The sequence below is a fragment of the Vipera berus genome, assembly GCF_964194415.1.
Source record: "Vipera berus genome assembly, chromosome: 6".
NCBI classification, from domain to species: Eukaryota; Metazoa; Chordata; class Lepidosauria; order Squamata; family Viperidae; genus Vipera; species Vipera berus.
Window position 1 is genome coordinate 14,312,662 of NC_138208.1, and position 25,443 is coordinate 14,338,104.

Genomic DNA, 25,443 nt, shown 5'->3' on the forward strand with positions numbered 1-25,443 from the left:
ATACAGTACTTACATATTTATACTTAAGCTTAATAAGTTCCAGAAGGAATAGTACCATTATGTAGAAAAAAAATGCTCCCTTAGCTTTAGCTACTCTCACCTTCTAGAAGTATGGAACCATGAGTAGTTGTTCCCTATAAGAACTAAATCAAGCTATTGCAGTTGGGAGAAGATAGTTCTTGTAGAAAATTAAACACCAAGACATTATAAGATAGCACTAACACCTTAAATTGTAGATGGAAACTTACCAGTCGTTAGTGCAGGGTCCAGAGAATTGATGTGATATGGTCTCATTATTGGGAGTTGGCAAATACATGCCATGGCATTCTGAACTAGTAGTTTCTGATTTGGTTTAGGGGCATCCCTGGGTAAAGCACACTGCCATAATCTAATCAGGTGGTGATTAGGGCATGTATCACTAAAGCTAGGTCCTTCTGAAAGAATAACAGAGTTGGAAGGGACCTTGGAGGTCTTCTAGGCCAGGGGTAGGCAACCTTGGCTCTTTTATGACTTGTGGACTTCAACACCCAGAATTCCTGAGCCAGCACGGCTCAGCTTGGAAACCTCTCCCTTTCCCCTCAGCATGGCTGGCTCAGGAATTCTAGGAGTTGAAGTCCACAAGTCATAAAAGAGCCAAGGTTGCCTACCCCTGTTCTAGTCCAACCACCTGCTCAAGCAGGAGATTCTATACCATTCCAGACAAGTGGCTATCCAGTCTCAAAAGCCTCCAGTGATGCGAGCACCCACAGCTTCCGAAGGCAAGCAGTTCCACTGGTTAATTGTTCTCGCTGTCAAGATATTTTGTCTTAGTTCTAGATTGATTCTCTCCTCGATTAGTTTTCGTTCATTGTTTCCTGTCCTGCCTTCTGGTGCTTTGGAAAATAGGCTTGTTAAGGATTGATGTGCAGAGGTCTCCTTGTGCTACCAAAGAGTTGCACAGACAAGGAAGGGTACTGAGAGCAGTAAGAGTCACAGTAACCACAAGAGTACACTGAGTTGTGAAAGCAAAAAATACTTTACTTTTGAGGTGGTGTAAAGAACAAAAATGCACGGTCAAAAATAAACAGTCCAGGTCATACACAATAGTAACAGTCCAAGGAGTAATACAAAATACAAAGTCTTCTTACCGGTCCAGAGGTCAGTACACAGTTGTACAGGTTTATCACAGTAGTAAACCAACAGTACAGCAAAACCGAGCAAAAACAGTAATAGTAGAGAGCAGTGAATTCAGAGAGAGAGAAGCTACGTTCCTAGCTTCCTCTTATGGCCATGAGAACACTTACACACCCATTGGCCAATTAACATCTTAAAGTCACAACATCATAGTTTATATATTTTCAACCCAAATTTGTAGGCTATCACCATATGCCTAACAAGGTTGATCCCCTCTTCTTTATGGCAGCTCCGCAAATATCGGAACACTGCTGTCATGTCACCCTTAGTCCTTCTTTTGACTAGACATACCCAATTCCTGCACCCGTTCTTCACGTTTTAGCTTGCAGCCCCCTAATCATCTTTGTTCCTCTTTTCTGTACTCTTTCCAGTGTCTCAACATTTTTTTTTAATAATATGATGACCAAAGCTGGATGCAATATTCTAAGTGTGGTCTTACTTAAGGATTTATAAAGCACTACTAATACTTCAGGTGATCTTGATTTTATCCGTCTGTTACTGCAATCTAGGATTGTGTTTGGCTTTTTTGGCTGTTGCCACATACTGCTAGCTCATATTTGAGAGATTGTCCAGTAGGACTCCAAGATCCCTCTCAAAGTTACTGCTCTTGAGTGAGGTTTCATCTAATCTGTAGGTTTTTTTGTGTGTGTAAAACCTTACTTCTCTCTACACTGAATTTCATTTTGTTAGATAGGGCCCAGTGCTCAAGTCCGTTGAGATCCATCTGGATTTTGAGCCTTTCTTTTGGAGTGTTGGCTATTCGTGTTCTTTGCAAATTTGATGAGTTCCCCTTCTATCCCCTCATGTAAATCATTTATGAAAATATTGAAGAGTACTGATCCTAAAATGAAACCTTGGGTTACCCCATGGCCCACCTCCCATCATGTGGATTTAGTTCCATTAAGGACTACATGTTGAATACGGTTTGTCAACCAATTACAAATCTTATCTGGTTGTGGTGCTGTCTATCCCACATTTTGATAGCCTTTCCAAGAAGTAGGTTGTGTCTCCATCATTTAACCATAACAGGCTTGAACAAATCAAAGGTTCATTCTTCTTCGCCTTAGGCTTTCATGGGTGATAGTCTGTCCTTCAGAGCCCACACCCACAATATGTTGGAAGATATGTGAGAACCATCTAGGGCTTTTTCCCATGCATCTCAGTAAGTAGATGGATTGAGGAGAAACTCCAGAATAAGCATGAAAACTGTAATGATTCAGGAATTCTTACGTAATGTAAGGAGATGTACAAAAGAGCTCTTTTGGAAAGGCTATTGAAGAATTCAGTTGAAGAATATTGGGTCTAAAATGGAACCTTGGGGTACCCTACTGCTTATTGCACTGGTTTGTGACCAGTGCTATCCATTGGTACAATAAGGGCAAAGAAACTCTGCCATGGAATAGGCCTCTGTGATGATTCTAGCTTCTGCCCAGTTGGATTCACTCCTCATTGCTCTCCAGCAGTGCTTTTGGTATCTCTTCACTCATTTCATTTCCATTCTTCGGGGATCCATAAGAGGCAACAGGACACAAGGGTGCAGTCTGATCCAAATCCCTACTGTCTTTTTATTTGAGGCAGCAGCCAAGGCTTCAGCTAGATATGCTCCAGACCAGGGGTCCTCAACCTTGGCAAATTTAAGACTTGTGGACTTCAACTCCCAGAATTGCTCAGTCAGCAAAGCTGGCTGAGGAATTCTGGGAGTTAAAGTCCACAAGTCTTAAAGTTGCCACCATTGAGGACCCCTGCTCCAGATCTTGAGGAACAACCCCAAGCTTCCTCTAGAACCTAGTGAAGGTTTCAGCAAGGTCCATCAGTTGAATGAAGCAGAGTGATCTGATAGGACCGGCCTCTCACCCAACCCGCTACTTCTCAAGAAATCCCATGAAAATAATTTTTAAATGAGTCGGATTATTACAACAGTGCAGAATATAAGGGAGACTGTACCTAATACTTCTCTCTCCTCCTGCTTTCCCCACAACTACTACTTTGTAAGATGAGTTGGGCTGAGAGTGATTGGCCCAAAGTCACCCAGCCAGTTTTTACCCTGCCGGCTTTCGTGCCTAAAGGCAGGATTTGAACTCACAAGCCTCCTGGTTTCTAGCTTGATGGCTTAATCACTAGACCAAACTGACTAACATTGGATAACGTTTTTGACCAGAAACGGGCTTGACTGCAGTCGAAGCAGGTATTCAGATAACAAGAAATCGGTAATCAAGCTTAACAAGGTTAGTTGCGTTACTGGAAGTTCAGTAACGCATCTTAAGTGCCTTCAGTCAGTTTTCACAAAACTGGAAACCAGTTTTGACATGGCAAGATGTATTCGTAAATGTTTTCTTCTTGGATAGGTTGGAAATTACAAGCGGACAGTGAGACGCATCGATGATGGATATAGGCTTTGTGGTGATCTTATGAACTGTATTCACGAGCGTGCAAGAATAGAGAAAGGTTACGCTCAACAGTTAACCGAGTGGGCAAAACGATGGAAACAACTTATAGAAAAAGGTAAACGTGATCATACTTGTGCATATATTTTGGTGCCTATTTTGACTATAGAAATAGGTGTTCCAACACTGTTTTATCAAACGGAGTATTTTAAATTTTAACCAGTTAGTTTCTACTTTGGAACTACCAAAGTACCACACGCGAACACTTCCTTCTTAGACCATAATGGCTAGCTTCAAATTCAAACATTTTGCATAGTTCTTGTGACAGTATTTAACCAACCTGCTTTGGGCTTGGAAGCTGACCAATGCGGGGTTAATACTGGAGTGGAGATTTCCGTGGAATACAGGGATGTAGATGTGTTGTTGGTATTTATCAGGTGTGAACAAACAGGATCCAAATGGGAAGAGTTCAAGTAGCTACTTTATTTCTCATTCGTATTTCACAGGAATCTTCTCAGACTTGCGGTTTACACCTGGGCCAGACTAGATAAGGTTCAACAGCATTCAAGTGGGAGGATCGGATATATAAAAAATAAATATCAGGACTTAGATTAGACTCAGAAGTTGAAAACCCATCCCAAAAGAAGGTACAGGCAAGCCACTTTCATTTCCATTTCCAAAAAATCTTCATCAGTGACATTTGCAAGAATCAAGCTTCAGGACATATTTTTATTAAGTGACCTGGAAGCTGATTTGTATGAAGGCATTAAAAAAAATCAATAAAAATGTAAAGTTTTGCAAATGGCTACTTAATTATTTCAATCCTTAATCCGACATGGATCCTTTTAGATCCTTCTACTGCATTTGTGGAGGTAATAAATGACAAAGGAATGCAAACAACATCTTGTTAATACTTTGGAGAAACCATCATTGGAATACATATTTATGCCCAATATCTGTCTTTTTAATTATGTTAAGAAATATAGTTTCATAACAGACTTTACATATTGGAGAGCATCTACAGGTAGTCCTTGACTTTCATTTAGTGACCGAAGTTACAATGGGACTAAAAAAAGTGACATGACCATTTTTCACACTTATGACCTTTGCAGCATCCCCACGGTCACATGATCAAAATTTGGACGCTTGGCAATTGACTCATATTTATGATCTTTGCAGTGTCCCAGGCTCCCATGATCCCCTTTTGCGACCTTTCTGACAAGCAAAATCAGTGGGAAAGCCAGATTCACTTAACAACCATGTTACTAACTTAACAACTGCAGTGATTCACTTAACAACTTTGGGCAACCTGTGTTAGGAAAAGTCGTAAAACGGGGCAAAATTCACTTAACAAATGTCTCACTTAGCAACAGGAATCGGCTCAATTGTGGTCGTACGTTGAGGACTACCTGTACTTTTGCATTGATGTCAGTTGGCTGTATTGAGCCAGGTGTGTTCCTGGACAGTTATCATATTTGGGATTGCACAGAACATACCTTGATTCAGTTCTTGTGGGCGAAAATTTAGCACCGCCTCTATTTAGTTTTTTGCTATTGAACCTCCTAACAAGATCTCTTACTTTTTTCAACTAGTCCACTTTCACTCCAATCTGTTAACAGTACAGTAGTTCCTTTCCTGCCAATTTTCTCCCAAGATTTCCCTTGCCATTCATCACTGGTTTTCCAAATAGCTTAGTTCTGTGCTTTTACTATTTCCATTTGTATCACTTAAGATACGCTAATTGAATCGTAGGGCTGGGAGGGACCCTGGAAGGGACCTTAGAGGTCTTCTAGTCCAACCCTTTGCTCAAGACAGGAGACCTTGAACAAATGGTTCTCCACTTTTTTCTTGAAAACCTCCAGCTATGCAGCACCCACAGCTGTGGGAACCAAAGTGTTCCACTGCTTAATAGCTTACACACACACACACACACACACACACACACACACGGTTGAGGGAGTAGAAGTTACAGGGCATTGGGGAAGAGCGATCACGTCATGGTTGAATTCATCATAATGCAACTGTGGGTAACTGAACCAATCGGACTAGTGTTTAAAACTTTAAGAGTGCTGATTTGAACAAATGAAGAGCAAGACTAGGAAGGATTTCATGGATGGAAATCCTAAAAGGAAAAACAGTTCAAGATGCTTGGGAAATCCTGAAAAAAAATGAAATAACGAGGGGCCAAGCCAAAAAAAAAATACTACAGAGAAAGAAAAACAATAGACACCAGAGAGACAGCATGGTTGCACAAAACACACTCTTGACAAATTGTGGGAGAAAAAGGTCAAATATAAAAAATGGAAAAGACGCACTTAACTGAAACAGAATACCAGCAAATAGCTTGAATCTGCAAGGAGAGAGACAGGAAGAGTAAGGCCCAGAATGAACTAAGACTGGCAATGAATGCCAAAAATAATAATAAAAAAGGCTCACTTTAAATATGCAAGGAACAAGAAGAAAGTCAAGGAAGCTATAGGTCCACTAATGGGAAAAGATGGCAGGAAGGTGGTGGGTAGCAAGGGAAAAAAAGAAGGAACTCCTTATTCTCCATTATCATGCTGAGAAAAGGCCTTCAGGTAAGACAACGCCCCATTCCTTCTTTCCATCTGTTTTTACACAAAAGGAAGAAATAGCCCAGCCTATTAAAAGCAGCGCCAAGGGGGATACAACAGGCATGCAAGTCAAAATAGGCAGGGAAAATTAGTAAGAGAATGCCAATCCACCCTGGACAAGTACAAATCACTTAGACCAGGGTTCTGAAGTAGTTGTCAGATGTAATCTCGGAGCCATTGAATGTAATTTTTCAAAACTCTTTCAGGGGAACTACCAGAGGACTGGAAAACAGCTGATGTGGTTCCAATCTACAGAAAGGGGGGGAAATGGATCCAGCAAATTATAGGCTAATCTGCTTGACAATGAATCCTTGGGAAAATCCTGGAAAAGATAATCAAGCAAAGGATTTGTGAGCACCTAGAAACGAACAAGGTGATTACTAGAAGTCAGCGTGGGTTTGTCGAAAACAGATGATGCCAGACAAACCTTGTTGTCATTTTTGATAAAGTGACTAAATTAGTGGACCGGTGAAATGCTGAGGACTTCAGTAATGCATTTGAGAAAGTAGACTATAACCCTACAGTATTTCTTGGTAAGATAGAAAAATGAGGGATAGGTAATCACAAGCACCAGGTGTGTTTGCAATTGGCTGATCAACTGCATCCAACGTGTAGTTCTCAATAGAACTTACATCAACATGGAAGGAAGTTTGAAATGAGGTGCCTCAAGGTTCTGTCTTGGGCCCAGTACTCTTCAACATATTCATAAATGATTAAGGAGGGAATAGAAGAGGAACTCATCAAAATTGCAGGTTTAAAATAGGGTAGAGTAGAGTAGAGTAGAGTAGAGTAGAATAGAATAGAATAGAATAGAATAGAATAGAATAGAATAGAATAGAATAGAATAGAATAGAATAGAATAGAATAGAATAGAATAGAATAGAATAGAATAGAATAGAATAGAATAACAGAGTTGCAAGGGACATTGGAGGTCTTCTAGTTCAACTTCCTGCTCAGGCAATGTCATCAAGCTGAGGGGAATTGTTAACACTTTGGAAGATAGACTCAAAATTCAGAAAGATTTTGACAGACTTCAGCACTGGGCCTATTCAACAAGATGCAGTTCAGTGGTGAAAAAAGTAAGGCCTTGCACTTAGGCAGGAGAAATGCACAGATACAGAATAAGCAGCACCCCATTCAACAGTAGTAACTGAGAGAGCTCTAGGGTCCTAGTCGACCACCACTTAAGCCAGTGCAGCCAATGCAGTCCTGGGCTGCATCAACAGAGGGATACCGTGAAGATCACAACAAGTGATAATACCACTTTATATCACCCTTGTGAGTCCACACTTGGAGTACTGTGTACAATTCTGGTCACCACAGTACAAAAAAGATGCTGAGATGTAGGAAGTGTGCAGAGAAGAGCAACAAAGATGATACAAGGATCTGGAGGCTAAATTATATGATGAACAGTTGAAGGAGCTAGGTATGTCTAGCCCAGGGGTAGGCAACCTTGGCTCTTTTATGACTCGTGGACTTCAACTCCCAGAATTCCTGAGCCAGCATGGCTCAGCTTGGAAACCTCTCCCTTTCCCCTCAGCATGGCTGGCTCAGGAATTCTGGGAGTTGAAGTCCATGAGTCATAAAAGAGCCAAGCTTGCCTACCCCTGGTCTAGCCTTTTGAAGAGAAGGATTGTGAGGACAGGATAGTTGTCTTCCATTACTTGAGGGGCTGCCATAGAGAAGAGGAATTGACTTATTCTCCAAAGCACCAGAGAGCAGGACAAGAAGTAATAAGTAGAAGCTTCTTAAAGAGAGTTCCAACCTGGAAGTAAAAAGATTTTTTTCAGACAGTGAGAACAATTAATTAATGGAATAGCTTGCCTCCCAGAATTGTGGGTGCTCCATCACTGGAGGTTTTTAAAATAGACTGGACAGTCATTTGAACAGGATGGTATAAGGACTCCTGCCTTGGGTAGGGATTTAGACTAGAAGACCCCCACCTTCTAGCCCTATGATTCTATGTTCTAGAATGTTCTGTATAGTGCTGTTTTGTTTGGGTTTTTATTATCTTTATTTTTCAGATTTTTCTAACCATCCTAAATTGTTTTTCTGTCTAAGATTTCTAACCAAGAAATCCTTCCTTTTCTTTCTATTAATTTGTTGAAATTGGGTTTCTTAAAATCTAGAATAGTAATCTGACTTTGTTCAGTTACCCATAACTGCATTATGGTCACTGTCTCTCAAGGTTTCTACAACTTCTATTTTCTCAACTACTTCATCCTTATTAGGAAGTATCAAGTCCAATATAGCTGTCCCTGTAGTACAGCTGACTCTCTAGTGCATTGCTTCTAATTTATCTGCGCCTTGTTCAACAAATCATAGTTAGCGTGTACTTTTCTACTGTTTGATGTTTGGCCACCTTCTGTCCAGTAAGTTCTCTGTGAGATAGAGTCATCTTGAGCAAACTGAGACTTCCATATTTTGCTGTCTGATCTAGCTCAGAATTTTATGATAAGCATAGTACTGTTGCAATATGCCATCAACTCAGCACATTAAGAAGATTGTAGTCTTCTGAATCATACTGTTTTTGGGTTCACCGCTCAATGCAAACAAAGCAAGTTACATGTGGAAGCCAGAAGGAAATGGATTCAGATACGGTTTCATCTAAGATGTCTAAAATTGCACAGCAATGCCTCACTTTGAGGGCAGGATAATTACAGTTGGTCATAATCATTAAACAATCCTCCACTTTCAAGGGAATTTTGTACATTGGGCCACTACTTCCCCACCCTCTCTCAGTCAAAAGAACAAAACACTTGAATCATTTCTGGATCAACCTGGCCATTCCCCTTCCTGTTCAGCTTAAAGTAATTTGGGGAAAGTAAGAAAAGTAACATGCTTTTCTAATGTGTACATGCGTGTGCATTTTGCAGATGTATCATTTTCCCCCCCGTTACATTCAGGGCCACAGTATGGAACTGTTGAAAGGGCTTGGCACGCCTTTATGTCTGAAGCGGAAAAAGTCAGCGAATTACACCTAGAAGTAAAAAGTGCTCTCATGAATGAAGATTTTGAAAAGATAAAGAACTGGCAGAAGGACTCCTTTCACAAGCAAATGATTGGTGGATTTAAGGAAACTAAGGAAGCGGAAGATGGGTTTAGGAAAGCTCAGAAACCATGGGCTAAAAAACTAAAAGAGGTAAGTAATATAAAGCTGCATTTCCCAATCACCTTAATCAACGGTGTCCTTGTTTTTCTGCTTTTCGTCTGCCTGGGTTGCCTCCAAGTACGGTTTGTTTGCTTTCTACACAAACCAGCAGGGCTGAACTGATTCCAATGTAGAAGCCGTTGGTCTGTTTCTGGACAGAACCTATTTATTAAAGAAATAGCAAAACTTTGTTTTCTTCCTCAAAAAAAAAAAAATAGTCCGGTTGCCTTTTTGAAGGGAAAAAAAAACACCTTTTGAGACCTGGATGACTGAAAATCTCCATAGACAAGATATGTGGCATCTCACCATACAATATACTACCATTTTCCCCTGAAAATAAGACGGGGTCTTATATTAATTTTTGCTCCAAAAGACGCATTAGGGCTTATTTTCTGGTTAGGGCTCATATTCAGGGAAATACGGCACTTAAATGCATCCATCTGGCTGATGATCTTAACTGGGGCTTATTTTGGGGGTAGGGCTTGTATTATGAGCGTCTTGAAAAAAATCATGCTAGGGCTTATTTTCTGGTTGGGTCTTATTTTGGGGGAAACAAGGTAATAAAATCAGGATTAATAAACCACGGAAGGTTCAAATTTGTACGTTAATATAAAGTCGGCGACACCAATCAAGTTATGTTATAGAAATTATTCCTCTGCAGAGTCTTAAGATAACCAATGCAGCAAATCAGGGTTTGGGGGAAGAGTCTTGCACAGGTTGCATGAAAAGCATCGTTTCTGAGTGAGAAGAAGTGATCTGAGTCAGACAGAAGTTCTGTTAATTCTAAATTTCCTTACAAACCTCATTTTCTCAAGGCTATCATTTTATGATCAAGAGGTTCTGAAACACTGTAATTGTTTTCAAGATGGATTTCCTTTAATCGTAACGGTCTTAATCTTGAAACTTGCTATGGGAGGTGGGGGCGATAACTGTGATTTTTACGTTTGTGAAAACACATCTCCTAGGTGGAAGCTTCTAAGAAAGCACATCATACAGCATGCAAGGAAGAAAAAACGGCCATATCCAGAGAGGCTAATAGCAAAGCTGACCCAGCATTGAATCCAGAACAACTAAAGAAATTGCAAGACAAAATCGATAAAAGTAAACAGGATGTGCTTAAGGTAAACTCTATGCATTCTTCTAAACATCTCAATTGTTGCTAATGAAAACTGTCTATTCTCTCATGCTGAACTTGTAAGCCTTTTATAGGAAATGTGCTTAATAATAATAATAATAATAATAATAATAATAATAATAATAATAATAATAATAACAACAACAACAACAACAACAACAACAACAACAACAACAACAACAACAAAGTTGGAAGGGACCTTGGAGGTCATCTAGTCCAACCCCCTGCCCAGGCAGGAAACCCTATACCATTTCAGACAAATGGCTGTCCGGTCTCTTCTTAAAAACCTCCAGTGTTGGAGCATTCACAGCTTCTGGAGGCAGGTTGTTCCACTGGTTAATTGTTCTAACTGTCAGGAAGTTTCTCCTTAGTTCTAGGTTGCTTCTTTCCTCAACTAGTTTATTTGATTCATAAATAAAGATGAATGGATCCTTGTTGTTGTTGTTAGTTGTGAAGTCATGTCCGATCCATCGCGACCCCATGGACAACGTTCCTCCAGGCCTTCCTGTCCTCTACCATCTTCTGGAGTCCTTTTAAGCTCACGCCTACTGCTTCAGTGACTCCATCCAGCCACCTCATTCTCTGTCGTCCCCTTCTTCTCTTGCCCTCAACCTTTCCCAGCATTAGGCTCTTCTCCAGTGAGTCCTTCCTTCTCATTAGGTAGCCAAAGTATTTGAGTTTCAACTTCAGGATCTGGCCTTCTAAAGAGCAGTCAGGGTTGATGATCTCTAGGACTGACTGGTTTGATCGCCTTGCAGTCCAAGGGATGCTAGAGAAAGAAAAAGGACCATATTTCATCTACCTTAATGCTGTTGCATGTTCAGTTATTATATTCTTGATGGCTGTGTGCACACAGACATGTGAGGAGAAAGAGAGAGAGAACACTAGATGACTTAACCTAAACATTAAAAAGGTAAAGCAAAGGTAAAGGTTCCCCCGCACATGCGTGCTAGTCGTTTCCAACTCTAGAGGCCGGTGCTCATCTCTGTTTCATAGCCGAAGAGCCAGCGTTTGTCCGAGGACGTCTCCGTGGTCATGTGGCCGGCATGACTGGACGCCAAAGGCACACGGAACACTGTTACCTTCCCACTGTAGTGGTCCCTATTTTTCTACTTGCATTTTTATGTTTTTACCTGAACATTATGAAACAGTTAATCGTTGCAAACAGATTGCAAACCTGTTACAGCTTTAAGAGGCAGTGAAGTGTTATATACAGGTAGTCCTCGACTTACGACCACAGTTGAGCCCAAAATTTTGCCCCATTTTATGACCTTTCTGGCCACAGTTGTTAAGTGAATCACTGCTGCTGTTAAATTAGTAATGCAGTTGTTGTTAAGTGGATCTGGTTTTTCCATTTGACCTGGCTTGTCAGAAAGGCGATCACATGAATCCGAGACACTGCAACAACGGTCATAAATGTGAGTCAGTTCCTAAGCATCTGAATTTTGATCCTGTGACCATGGGGATGCTACAACTGTTGTAAGTGTGAAAAACAGTCGTAAGTCACTTTTTCCAGTGCTGTTGTAGCTTCAAACGGTCGCTAAGTGAACTGTTCTCAGTGGAGGACTGCCTGTAATTGAGTTTAATATTCATTTTTGTCATTTCATTTTCTAAGAGCCAAAAGTCATTTTTTTATTTCCAAACGAGTTGAAATGGTCCTGCTTAAAAGGAAAGTTTCCTAACAGAGAGCAACATGATTTGAATAATGAAAAATACAAGTACCCTGACCATCGTCAAATGATATACTCATATTGATCATTTGATAATCTTACTTTTAAAGACAAAAGAAAAGTATGAAAAGTCTCTTAAAGAGCTGGACGCTGCTACACCTCAGTATATGGAAAACATGGAACAGGTTTTTGAACAGTGTCAGCAGTTTGAGGAAAAACGTCTCCATTTCTTCCGAGAAGTGTTGCTGGAAGTCCAGAAACATCTTGACTTGTCTACTGTTTCAAGGTAAGAATTAAGGTGGAAGGTGCTGCACGATAAAAGTAGCACACCTTTTAAAAATGGTTTTGAAGCACCAGGGCTTTTTTTGCCCCCCCAAAATGCAGCTGTGCCTTTGCTTGTCAAGAATACATTGTATATTTTGTGCCTGATGTGTTTCTCGGCAGCACTTTCTTTTTAAAGCCCTAAACCAGGGATAGGCAACCTTGGCTCTTTTATGACTCGTGGACTTCAACTCCCAGAATTCCTGAGCCAGCATGGCTCAGCTTGGAAACCTCTCCCTTTCCCCTCAGCATGGCTGGCTCAGGAATTCTGGGAGTTGAAGTCCACGAGTCATAAAAGAGCCAAGGTTGCCTACCCCTGCCCTAAATTGTAGTTTTGCTAGATAACTTAACAGTGCGCTATAAAATGGTAGGGCTTCTAAAATAAGATCCAAGGGCCTTTTGTTCGTGCACCCGTTGAGAAAATCCTACCCAGAATGTCTGCTGATTTTATTTTGATGGGCCTTAAAAATTTAAAAGAGAATTTTAAAGAAGTGCCTACTTCTAGAGGTGCTGTATATTAGTAATAGAATATTTGTATAGTGCTGCTTATCATTTTACTTCATAAACATATTAAAGTCAGCATAAATGTATTTTAAAACCTACATTGCTGTAATTAACCTTCTAAGAAAATACTTATAAGACTGACTTAGCAGTCAGTTCTAATCTTTAACAAACCCTACTGTTTTTGCTTTCTAATTTTTTTTAAAATACTGCAATTAAAAGTGATTTATAAAATTACCAATGCATAACAATTGGAACTGTCACCTATTCTAAAGAAATAAAGGCCTAAGTTTGCATAAGTTTGCTGACTTATAGTCATTCTCCTGAAGAGAGGTAAAAGATTAAAAAACTGAAAAGGTCTCAGTAACAAGAATCTGGAAATGGTCCATTACTCTAACTTTCAAACATGGATTAGTCCAGAATGTCACAAAATGGAAGCCTTTACGGTCATGCATTGTAAGCGATATCAGATATCTTTTAGCACAACGTAGACAATTGAGATTTGAGAGTCCTGGGTAGTGTATTCTATATATCTAATTTCCTTGAATGTCATTGCGAGGTCTACTTTAAAGAAGTTCTGTTTAGCTTTCTGTATTGAATATGAAAGTGAACAACATCATTTGAGGTTGCAGAGTAACTGAAGGACAGGAACTGAAAAAGGGCTGCTGAATCAGATTCACTTGGACACCCCTCTTGCCAGTGGCTGTATGAATTTGCGTAATCGTATTGTTGATACCTAGGAATGATCTGTGTACTTTAGTCGCTATTTGCTACATAAAATTGAACCAATAATGTATGCTTCCAACTGTTGAGGGAAAAGTCTTCATCATGGTTCGGTCCAAGCCGGGAATAAACAACATGGCGACTGCTTTAGAAAGAAGGTTGCAGTTTTATTGAAGAGGAGAGCCAGACAGAAAGATGGCTCTGGAAGAAAAGAGAGAGAGCACATGTAGGGAGTGGGTTTTTATGCTCTCTGGGGCTCTTGAGGTTGTTTCCTGTTCCTGTTTGAGGCTTTGCATTTCCTGTGTCATGTATTTTGAGCTGAGTCTGAGTGTGCCCCTATGGCATCTGTGGGTTAATCCTATTGGAGTTTGGGTGGGGTATGTACATTTTAGATGTCTTTGTCTTCTTAATCTCCTAGCTTCAACCTTCCTGAATGGATTATCACATCTCCATTTCTACAGAGCTGGTTTCTGCTTAGGGAAGGGAGACTTGGGGCTATTAAGAAAAACCGGGCATGCTTTTCTGCCTCTTTAAGATCCTTTGAGGAAATATATTTTTCTGCCCTTTTAATATTTCCTTCTCTGAGGGGGGGGCTGACTTCCCCACAACATTTTAATTAGATGTATTTTATTTTTGGCTTGGCATGTTTGTTCAATTTTTTTTCATATAAATTGTATTTATTTGGCATTAGAAAAAGTATACATATGAGTATCTATGAATAAGAAAATCTCGCTACTTTTTCGAATACCAAATAAATACAATTTTATTTGTATTTGTATTTGCATATACGTGTTCATATGAATATTCTAAAATGATCCTTAAGCAAACTAATGATTGCCCTATTCTAACTGTATCAGTAATGATTTGTAAAAAATACTCTCCTTGCAGCTATAAAAATATTTATCGTGACATGGAGCAGAACATTAAAGCAGCGGATGTTGTTGAAGATCTGAGGTGGTTCAGAGCTAATCATGGACCTGGCATGTCTATGAACTGGCCCCAGTTTGAGGTAAAGGCTTCACTTGGCTTGTGGTCCTCCTTGCAGTTGCTTGAAGCTTCTCTTGTAAAGCTTGTAAGAGAAGAAATAGCTTCTTTTGGTTCTTGAAAGATTAACATAGATGTGCCTGACTGAAGGAAGAATACATATTCTTTCTTCCCCAGTACTATAAATCCAGGAAGCAAAATAGGGAGACTGCTTTTAATTAAAGCTTTGGTAAATGCAATTTGATTGATCTTGAAAATATAAGCAGGATTGGTCCTGGTCAATTCTAGGAAGGGAGACATTTATGAAACTTCATGGTATAGGTTTTTGAACTCAAAAAATATCACAGCAGGCGGCAGTGGAGGCAGAATCATAGAACTGGAAAAGACCCATCACTATGAGCAATGCAGTCACGTGTTGTTGCGCTTTATGACAGTGTTGCTTAGTGACAGCAATTGCTGTCATAAGCAGAGGACTACATACCTGTACTAGATACAATGCACAGTAAGCTGCCCAGATTCTTTTTGGAATTGAGTGGCCCCAACAAATCTAAAATACATAAAACAAAACACAGCCTTGAAGTTTCCGGGATTCAAACTTGATAGGAATGATACGTCATACTACTATTTTATATACTATAAGCACATGTTTATTTGGGGGGGGGGAAGAAAGAATCACAAAAGCTGGACAGTATGCAAGATATTTGTATATATTTAAAGGTTTGTTTGTCTGATGCTGCTTTTGGAGGTGAGAAGATTGTGTTAAATCCTGGAGCATTTTGACAGAGTGTTTTTCCTAGTGCAGTCTGCTTGGTGACATCAGCAAAATTAGGCCACAGTCTTAAACTTGCTGTGAAATTATATAGAATTTGATTGAGGAGATACACTGGAGCAGAGAATATTAGTAAAATGATATGCAAAATAAATTGGTTATAATATTAATTGTTGATTAATGATAAAATCCAGCATCTAATTAGTAGGCATATGATACATTGTAAATAAATAAATGTGTTTTGTGTTTCATCTAATTGTGAAGTATTAATATACTATTGCATTTGCTACAAGTGTGATAACTTTTAATCCCATGTGTTGTACTTTTTAATGTTTGCATTTTGCCATTTATTTCAAATGTCGTAAACAGCAAGCTTTTGTAAAAACAGATAAAAGTTTTAAAATGAGTTACAATATAAAATATCATTTTTCCTAACTTCATTTTATTTGCTTTTCATGCAACAAGGATGAAGTAAGTGTTAACTTTACGTAGAACAATATTTTAATTTTCTTATTTAAACTTCATAAAACACCATGAAATCTCTTTGCATCATACTCCATTTTAGATATACTTTTCCAATTTCCTTTTATTATTGTTTATTTCATATACACTTACCTACTTAAGTTTAGATGCAGGCTTCCCAAATCGTAAGATTGGATTATGATTAAGACATTAAGAACCAAAATCAGCCATCTGCCCCTAAAAAAAACAGACAGGAACTAACTCTTCTGCCACTATCCTTCGAAAAAGCTCTTTTGAGACAGGCATGTCAGGTCAAAGGGTATACAAATAAAGATTTTATATGCCTAATCTTAAATTATACTAAATGCCAGAGATCATTTTGAACCTTGAGTCCTTGGTTTTGCTTATATAGTTCAGTGCATACCAATTATGTTATGGGAATACTATTTATTTCATGTTCTGTATATATGTTTTATATGAGAAAATTTGAAATACTGGATGGGGCTTAAGATAATATGAAAGAAATGTAGAAAAGAATTGGGGTATGATCAAATTAGTGCTTTTATTTGTTATTCCAAACCATAGACATGGATCCTTAGTATAATTTGTCTCAACTGAAGAACCATGAATTTCAGTAGGCTAGAAATTTGGAAACAAAGATTGCATTGTACTAGGCACAATTAGGATTGAGTACTTAAATTGAACTTCTGCTTAAAGAGGCAAAATATGTTACCTCTCTTGTCTTTGATAATCTTAACAAAGAGGATCTTTCCTACTGGGTGGATGTGATTTTGAGCCAAGCGAAATATTTCAAACTCGTTTTGTTGCATTGTAATGTTAGTAAGTTACTTCTCTTTAGGAGCTTTCACAATAGAGGACATTCATCTTTAGTTAAAAACAGGACCGGAATTATGAAGGGATTTTGTCCTAGCTTTGTATATCTTATCATGTTGTGTTTAGATATAATGGAGATCTCCAAACCAATGTGGGCTGATGTTCTCTGATAACAAATTTCTTCAAACATTTTTGTGGTTCTTTGTAAATAGGACTGGTCAGCTGATCTGAACCGTACTCTAAGCAGAAGGGAGAAAAAAAAGGCAACAGATGGTGTGACTTTGACCAGTATTAACCAAACAGGAGGAGATCAGCAGTTGCCGAATAACAAAAGTAGCAGGTAGATTATTTTTATAATTTTATTTACTCAAGTTTCAAATCGGGGCGTGCAAATATTTGGAATATTTTAGAAATAGATCAGTTGGAAGAATTTGGATTTTAAGTCCCACTATCTCAAGGAAAAATGGGAAATAATCTTAAGATTACATGGACATGTGTTAAAACTTTGTGGCAATATTATAAGTATGATTTGTAGCCAAGAATGCACAAAAGAGACAACTGCTGCAATAGGGGTCTAACTGTAGACAAAGGAGAATTGTTTCTATACTCTGCCAGATTAGTGGTGGATGAACAGTGGTACACTACATCTTGCCAAACATAGCTTTTACCTAGGCTTTATAGCCCCAGATTCAATTTTTTTGGGAATGCATGAGTTTTCTACCTTAATTAATTAATTATTATATCTTCTAATGTTATGTCCATCTGTGCAAAATGATAGACTTGTGTAGGGGAAATTCAGGGACCATCATTCTCATGTACCACTGTATGCCCAACCCGCCCCCCCCAAAAAAAAAGAAAGAAAGAAAAAAGAAAAGAAAAGGTCAAAGAGCCTGTAAGTCTCTTTACTGTAAAGTCAGTTTGGGACTTTGGGTAATTCCCAATTTAATTCCCAATTAAATATTTTTTTAAAAAATTACAATTGTGGTTAGGAGGGGGTAGCAGCAAAGTTACCAAAGTAACATAACTCTGATGACCCTGGTAGAAGAAGGGATTTTGAAAGGTGAAATGAATTCCCCAAATGTTGCAAACATTATAACAACTTAAAATTTCACCTTCCCCCCAAATCATGACACCCCCAACCCCCCGTTTTCTGGTGCTCTATCATTAACCTGCCCGTGGCCCCTGGGCAATAATGCACATGCAAACTGTAAGCCGTCTAGGCCAAAAATATTGCTCAGCACTGTAGTTTTGTGGGGGGGGAATTCTTTTTCAAGGTGTTTTTGGATTCCTTTTATTAACATAAACAAGGTATGGACCTGTTTTCATTTTCAATTACCTATTTCATGAATTAGAAAGGACTATTAGTCAATGCCTATGTATATAATAAATAGAAGTGAGGATTTAATACAGGTAGTCCTCGACTTACAACAGTTCGTTTAGTGGCTGTTCAAAAGTTACAGCGGCACTAAAAAAGTGACTTATGACTGTTTTTCACACTTATGACCGTTGCAGCATCCCCACGGTCTCGTGATCAGAATTCAGAGGCTTGGCAGCTGGTTCATATTTATGACGGTTGCGGTGTCCCGGGATCACGTGATCCCCTTCTGGGACCTTCTGACAAGCAAAGTCAATGGGGAAGCCAGATTCACTCAACAACCATGTTACTAACTTAACAACTGTAGGGATTCACTTAATAACTATGGCAAGAAATGTCGTAAAATGGGGCGGAACTCACTGAAGAAATGTCTCACTTAACCACAGAAATTTTGGGCTGAATTGTGGCCGTAAGTCGAGGACTGCCTGTGTTGGGTTAACATTAAGGAACAATTGCCATCTCTTGTACTTAGGAATGGGACCATGTGACTTAAATCACTTACCTATGAGGGGATGCCCTGCAGTCGTAGGGGCAACCACCTAAATTTCTGTCACACCTGATATTAATTCCAGATGTTGCCAATATATAGAATTTTCCCCAGGGTTTAGGGGGCTGGCGAAACGTAATTTACCTATATCTCTGATGACTAAGTTGTTTCCAATTAATGTGTGGCCCATTAAAGTTGAGGTGCTTGCTTAGCTTTTCATAACAATGTGTTTCTGATATAGGTGCCTTAGAGAATACAGGGCCTCAAAGCTTTGTTTGTGCTCTTAAATGACTTGGGATTTTGTGCTGTCTTTAGTACCTCAGCTTATGTTGGAAACCCTCCTCTAACACGTGAACAACGTATTTAACAAGCAGTGCTTCTTCAATATAAAAGTCTCATTTAAATCTGGTTTCTTCGGTTTCATTTTATTCTCTTGTGACAAGAAGCAACGGTTGGAAGCTCGTTAAAGAGAGATCCTTCCTGTAACTAAGGTGACATTTCCTGACAGGGAGAGAACCAATGGAATAGCAATGCAGGAGTGGACTAGAAGACCTCTGATTCTAATTGTATTATGATAGGTGTTGAATATCAAGTGCTTTTCCCTCTTAACTTCCTTGGAGATACACTGTTTTCCTAGGGCAGGGGTAGGCAACCTCGGCTCTTTTATGACTCATGGACTTCAACTCCCAGAATTCCTGAGCTGGCTCAGGAATTCTGGGAGTTGAAGTCCATGAGTCATAAAAGAGCCGAGGTTGCCTACCCCTGTCCTAGGGAGTTAAGACTTGTTAAATCAATAGGAACTTTGCAAAATGAGTACCGCATTAAGATACTACTTTGAAATGTTTTCAAATGCTTCTTTTCAAAAGATCCAAAATTTAACAATGCTAAATTTAGTAACTGTCCTTCTTGGCATGAAATTAGCCAAGTAGGTGGCTCCATTTACATTATAAACGATAAGGCCTGGGGAATGGGCCTTTTCTGGTGGCTGGTAATTGTTCTTATACCCACAAAACTCTGAAGCAGGTCTCCATTTTTATTGCTTACCAGATTTACTTTACCAATGTCTAAATTGGATTGGATTTACTTTTTAATGAACTATTGTAACTGAACAAAACTGTTTCTGAAGAGAACTGAATTAAAAACATCCATCTTAGAAGGAAGATTGAGGAAGAGACGTGCTGACTTGGAAGCATTAGCCTTTATCTTTAAATGAAAGATTTTTAAAAAAATAATAAAATAGAAGAAATAAATGAACTTAACATTTCTGCTACTACCTGTTTGTATATGTTGGTTCCCTGAAATGATAGGGTCACCTTAATCCTTTTTTTCTCCCAAATAGCAACGTTAGTGTCCCGAGTAACACAGTGCAGTCAGTACAGCCAAGTTACAATCCCTTTGAAGATGAAGAAGATTCTGGAAGTACTGTCAGTGAGAAGGAGGAGAATAAAATCAAAAAGTTGGTGAAAGACTGCTCTCAACTTGTTTTTCTTGCTTACACTTCTCTATCCAGGGTTTCCAACTCTGGGTTTCTTCAAAGCCATTGTGTGCATGAAGTCCTCGCTCAGAGGTTACATACCTCTTGCAGACTTGACTAACCTACCGGTGCTCTCCTACTGTTTTATTTTCGGATTGGTTTTTCTTCACTGATTCCACAGATGTGATCTCTGGTAATGTGCTTTGAAACCACTGCTGGAATTTTTCCACTGGCTCTATTCATTTGGATATGTTCCCTTAGGAATCTCTCTTGCCACATAACATTTTTCTTTAAATGAATTATCTTTCTAGTGTTGATGTTGAACTGCTGGTTAATAACTTATACACACACTCTTTATGCTTCTCAGTGTGCTGTTAATACTGACTTTGCTCTGGTTGTTTGACATAACAAAACATATCACGATTAAATAGGAGCCCTCTTTGGCTGCAATAGTGGCCTATTTACACCTCTTGCCCAATACTTCAGCTAAATCAAGCTAAAATAATTTACTCTTTTGTGTTTAGTGTTAGCAGCTATGAGAAAAACCAGAGTTTGACATCTGAGTGGTCTGATGAAGAAATAAACAATCCGTTTTCATCCAGTGATGCCCAAGGAGAATCTAATCCATTCGATGAAGAGGTTTCCCCTACAATGGAAGTGAGAGTACGAGCCCTCTATGATTATGAAGGCCAAGAGCATGATGAATTGAGCTTTAAGATTGGTACGTCCTATTCCTTCATATTAATTATTTTTCTCCCCTAGGGAATGGCAAGAAATTACAGATCTATGATGTGTTGGCATTTTGGAACATTTGTGGTGCTTTTAGAAATCAACTGGTAAAGAGAAAGTAGCCTTCCCACTCAAATTTGTAGGAAGTTTGTGTGTACAAAGTGCTAATGTATACACACGTCATATGAGAATTCCTGTATCTGTAAAAATAAATATGGCAGTATTGTCATGATGGTTGGTTGCACAGTAAGCCAAATATTTAGACTGAATTTGGCATTTTTATTCACTTATAGAGTCCTTCCTAACAACCTGGAGTAGGCAGTGTTGTTTGATGGTGTTAAAGGTATCGTTGCAGGGTGTAAATTGATCCAAGTAAAGCTGACATTTGTAAGCGACTGATGGGGATTTTGTCAATGCTGATGACTTTCAAATGGATCTCCAGAAGTTTTAAAATCGCACCCAAGGTGTCACTCGGTACTGTCTTTGCTTTCTTTTGCCACAGTAAATCTACTTCTATTTCCAGGTCATTGTACTTTGCTATCTTTTTCGAGTTCCTTCTCTCATATTTTGCTGTCTTCAGGTACTTCAAGATCACTATCCAGACTTTTTTTTGTCTTTTCTTATCAACAGTTGTTACGTCTGGGGTGTGTTATGTGGCAAATGCTTGTCTGTTTGCATTTTAGAATTTTTTGAGGTTCTTTTAGAAATTGGGAGAGAAATTAACCCCTCTTCCCATTAAAATTTCTTCATTTGTAAGAAGTAGCAGTGTATACATTTGTCATATATTGCTGTGGTTGTAAAAATGAATATGGCAATACCATTTGTAAAAATGAATATGAATAATTACTTTTTACTACTACTATTACTATTGGCTTTGAGCCAGCCTTGACTCCTGGGGGCTGCCTGAACTACTCACTGACATTTTCTTGGCAAGATTTTTAGGAATAATTTGCCCTTATCTTTTTTAAAGCTTTTGGTTGTCTTAGTAAAATAAAATAATAACTCATTACTTTAAAATTAAGACTACCTACTGATTGATTCTCTTTGGAATCAGGCATTTGTTTATTACATGGGAAGGTAAAATAACTACTATTTGCTTTTTCAGGCACCTGTCCATTTTTCTCTTTCTAACTGAAGTGGAAAAGGAATCCCAATTTCTTTTTTGAGAAAACAAGGGATATTTCAAAAATCTATGAGCCTATTTATTTTTTCTCTTTAATAATTAAAATGAGGAATGATTGTTAACAGACAGATTCTGCACATTCTGGAAATGTGCTATAAGACATAAAATGGTGATAGCTCGTTATTTTCATAGTTTTGTTTTGGAAAAAGATGGCACTCAACCAACTTTTTTTTCAGGTGGAACAAAGTGGAATAATAAAGATGTTATATCTCTCTTTTGACCCAATATGCTATTAAGGGATTGTGCCTTTAAGCCATTATTGACCCCTGGCAATTGTCTGAATAAATCTCTACAGTTTTCTTGATAACATTTTCAGAAATGGTTTGCCCTGGCCTTTTTTTACAGGAAAAGTGGGACTAGTCCAAAGTCACTCAGCTGGCTTCATGCCTAAGACAGGACTAGAACTCACAATCTCCTGGTTTCTAGTCTGGTGATTTAAACTATTATACCAAAACTGGCTCTCCTTCCAACATTAACACTATTTTTATAATACTCTCTTATTATCAAATATGCATTGCGAGTGGTTTATGCTCATCAAATGAAGCAGGATATTTTTTTATCGCTTCTAAACAGAACTATACTTTTCCTCTACTGCTATTATTTAAAAACAGTAATTGATTTTTTTATACTACACAGTGAGATTAGGCTGAAGTGCCCTTTGGAGGCAAATGCTGTGGCATTAGCAAACCGAGACTGAGATGCTTATGTGATTTAGACCAAGTTTGGTTCAAGTTGTTAATCTACTTCTTGAATAGAGCTTGGGGATCAATGTAATTTTCTTATAGTTTACTAGTAGAAATAGTGAATACTGTAACTGCTATAGAAAGACAGCATTTATTCACATTCTGGTATATATGACTTGTCAGTTTACTTTTTTCTCTCCCATAGGAGAAGAGCTAACTAAAATAGAAGATGAAGATGAACAAGGATGGTGCAAGGGTCGTCTGGACAACGGACAAGTTGGGCTCTATCCTGCAAATTATGTAGAACCAATCCAGTGACAAATAATTCTGAACATGATATAATAACAAGCAGTCAACGTGATGCCTGTGGTTCATTATAAGAGGAACTGAAATATATCTATTGATCTATCTATATATCTTTTAATGCAATGAAATGATTGATTCCTATGTTCCTTCAGCAATCTCCAATGCTTCAGGCTGAAACCTTAGGAAAAGGTTGGCATCTTGATAGCTCAGTCAGCAAGAAAGTGACAGCATTCATTTTTATCATATTTTATGATGACTTTTTATTTTGTTCCAAAAATTTGCTAAATCAGTGCCTCATTTCCTATATTTTGGATGTTAGCTTATGTCCACTTTTGTTCAATCAGTAATGACTTGATCTTCATAATTCGAAATTTAATTTTTTAACTGCAACATTGCATTTGTTAGCAATCTGTGAAAAATGCATTTTTAAAACTTAGTTATGTAGCAGTTCATTTTTCATGCATCATCTACTTCATTAGCTGTTACATAAATAATGACTCAGAAGTATTGCCCTCTCAATCCTGTACTCTATTTTTTTCATGCTGTCAGCATGGCTTAATAGTGTAAAATGCCATATATACTACAGTGTCTATTGCAAAGATTCAAATAGAATTATCTGCAAATATTAAGAATTAGTTTTTCCTGAATATTATTTTGACACTTGAAATCTATGTTTCCTAAAGGACAACATCATGTATATTTTAAAGATTTCCCTATATTTCAAGAATGTCAGTATAAACAATATAAAATTATAAGATTTACATCCTGCAAGTTAATGATTTTATGTGATTTGGAAAGTTATACGTGAAGTTTATTTTTTCATGCCAGACTAAAATGTACTGCATTTTTACTGATATGCTCTTTAAGTTATCTATATGTATATATAATTTGATATTAAAATTAAGGAGCATGTGTTAATTAGAAAATCTGTTGTATATGCCTTAGATTTCAGATTGAATCTGACACCAGAATATCAATGTTGAGTTTTATTAACTTCAATGGAAAGTTCACAGCAGCTTTTCAAGTAAGCAAAGCAACTTAAAATGCAGGCCTATTTAAATTTGTTGTTTCAAACATACACATTTAGGTATAAGATAGAAGACTTAGCTGTGTCCCAACCTGTCTACTGTGAACGTAGCCTTCCTCTTAAGGGATAACAACTCAGTTTCCCTTTACACATTATATATTGTAATCAACTGTAGTTATCATTCCATTTGTCCCCAGACCCAAGTATCTGCACGAACTCTCTCACATCCACTCTTGCAGGAATGTGAGTTTGATCTCCCTTTGTTACAGTAGGACTCCTCTTTGTAATGGCACTGGGACCAGAGGGATTAGAGTTCATTGTGTACCTTTGGACTTTTTTGACAGAAAATTCATCCAAAGCACACTAAAGTAAAACAAAAGCATGCTGTGATCTAAGTCCTTAAATGATAATGTTGGGGTTTTATTCTCAAGATCTGTAATTGTTAATTAAAATGTGATTCCAAATGCAAAGTTAACATTAACTCAATGTAGATTATTGTAGTAAAACACTGTAAAATCTTGATTTGCGGATCAGCTGTAGAAATGTCAGACAATTTAAGCAGCAAAATTGTGAACTTGTTTAAAAGGTTGCTCTATAGAAAATTTAGAACTTATCAGATAAGTAGAAATGATGTTTTAGGGAATCACACTGTAATTGAAATGACAGTTGAAAGTGAAAATACTGTAAATGCTTCCTGACTATTCCATTTGTCTGTGGAAATTTACATATTTATTAATATTGAAGATTAATTATATTAAGTGGGTATTCGATCTCTGTCATGTTGGTATTCCAGCATAATTGTTCAGAAATGGAAAGTTTGAATAAATGGTCAAGAATTAGTCCAGAATATTTTTGACAGTACACTATTTTAAAAATAAAAAAATGAACAAAATTTTAGTACCACATAAGGTCTATATTTTTTTTAATCATAAGCACTGTATTTTTATTTACTCTGGATTATATCTTGAGAGATTAAATCTGTTTCTTCAAGCTACTAGATGCAGAATGACTAGTCTGAGTAAAGCATCAAACACTAATGAGGTAAAAGAAAAGGTGCCTTCACTTAAATACAAATCCCCTTAGAATATATATGGGGTACTGCTAATGTGGCATGTTAAAATATAAATATCCTGAAATGAAACTTTTGCATTTTTATGCCAATTTATTGATTTTTGTAAACTGCTGGTTACCATATAACCAGTAAAATAATGAACCAACGCAGCATATGAAATCTAACAACGTTCCACTTTTCCTGACAATCTGAGGCAACTTCCCAGTTAAAATCGCAGGCTAAAAGCTCGGTGAAACTGGCCTATCTTTTCCACCATTCCAAGTGCCACCATTTGGGGTGATTCACACTCTAATGGAAAAGCATTGACTTCTGTTCACATATGGTGCGCCCATCACATATGGTGATTGAAGGCTATCCTTAATATTTCTACTTGGTAAGAATGAAC

At 38.0% G+C, this 25,443-nt stretch overlaps 1 protein-coding gene across 3 annotated transcripts in view; it reads left to right on the forward strand.

Annotated features, from left to right (window-relative positions):
• PACSIN2 (protein kinase C and casein kinase substrate in neurons 2) overlaps positions 1 to 25,237 on the forward strand; it is a 52,432-nt gene extending 27,195 nt beyond the window's left edge. The window contains exons 1-10 of one of the 3 annotated variants that reach the window (XM_081330721.1): positions 3,519 to 3,675; positions 6,379 to 6,545; positions 9,079 to 9,314; positions 10,289 to 10,444; positions 12,239 to 12,414; positions 14,562 to 14,682; positions 16,935 to 17,062; positions 19,924 to 20,040; positions 20,583 to 20,779; positions 22,859 to 25,237. In XM_081330721.1, coding sequence (XP_081186847.1) covers positions 9,120 to 9,314; positions 10,289 to 10,444; positions 12,239 to 12,414; positions 14,562 to 14,682; positions 16,935 to 17,062; positions 19,924 to 20,040; positions 20,583 to 20,779; positions 22,859 to 22,971 — 1,203 coding nt within the window. In that variant the 5' untranslated portion in view covers positions 3,519 to 3,675; positions 6,379 to 6,545; positions 9,079 to 9,119 and the 3' untranslated portion in view covers positions 22,972 to 25,237. Of the gene's footprint in view, positions 1 to 3,518; positions 3,676 to 6,378; positions 6,546 to 9,078; positions 9,315 to 10,288; positions 10,445 to 12,238; positions 12,415 to 14,561; positions 14,683 to 16,934; positions 17,063 to 19,923; positions 20,041 to 20,582; positions 20,780 to 22,858 lie in introns of those variants that run through there. The other 2 variants (XM_081330719.1, XM_081330720.1) reach the window with 2 other exon arrangements.
• The last annotated feature ends 206 nt before the right edge of the window (positions 25,238 to 25,443 follow it).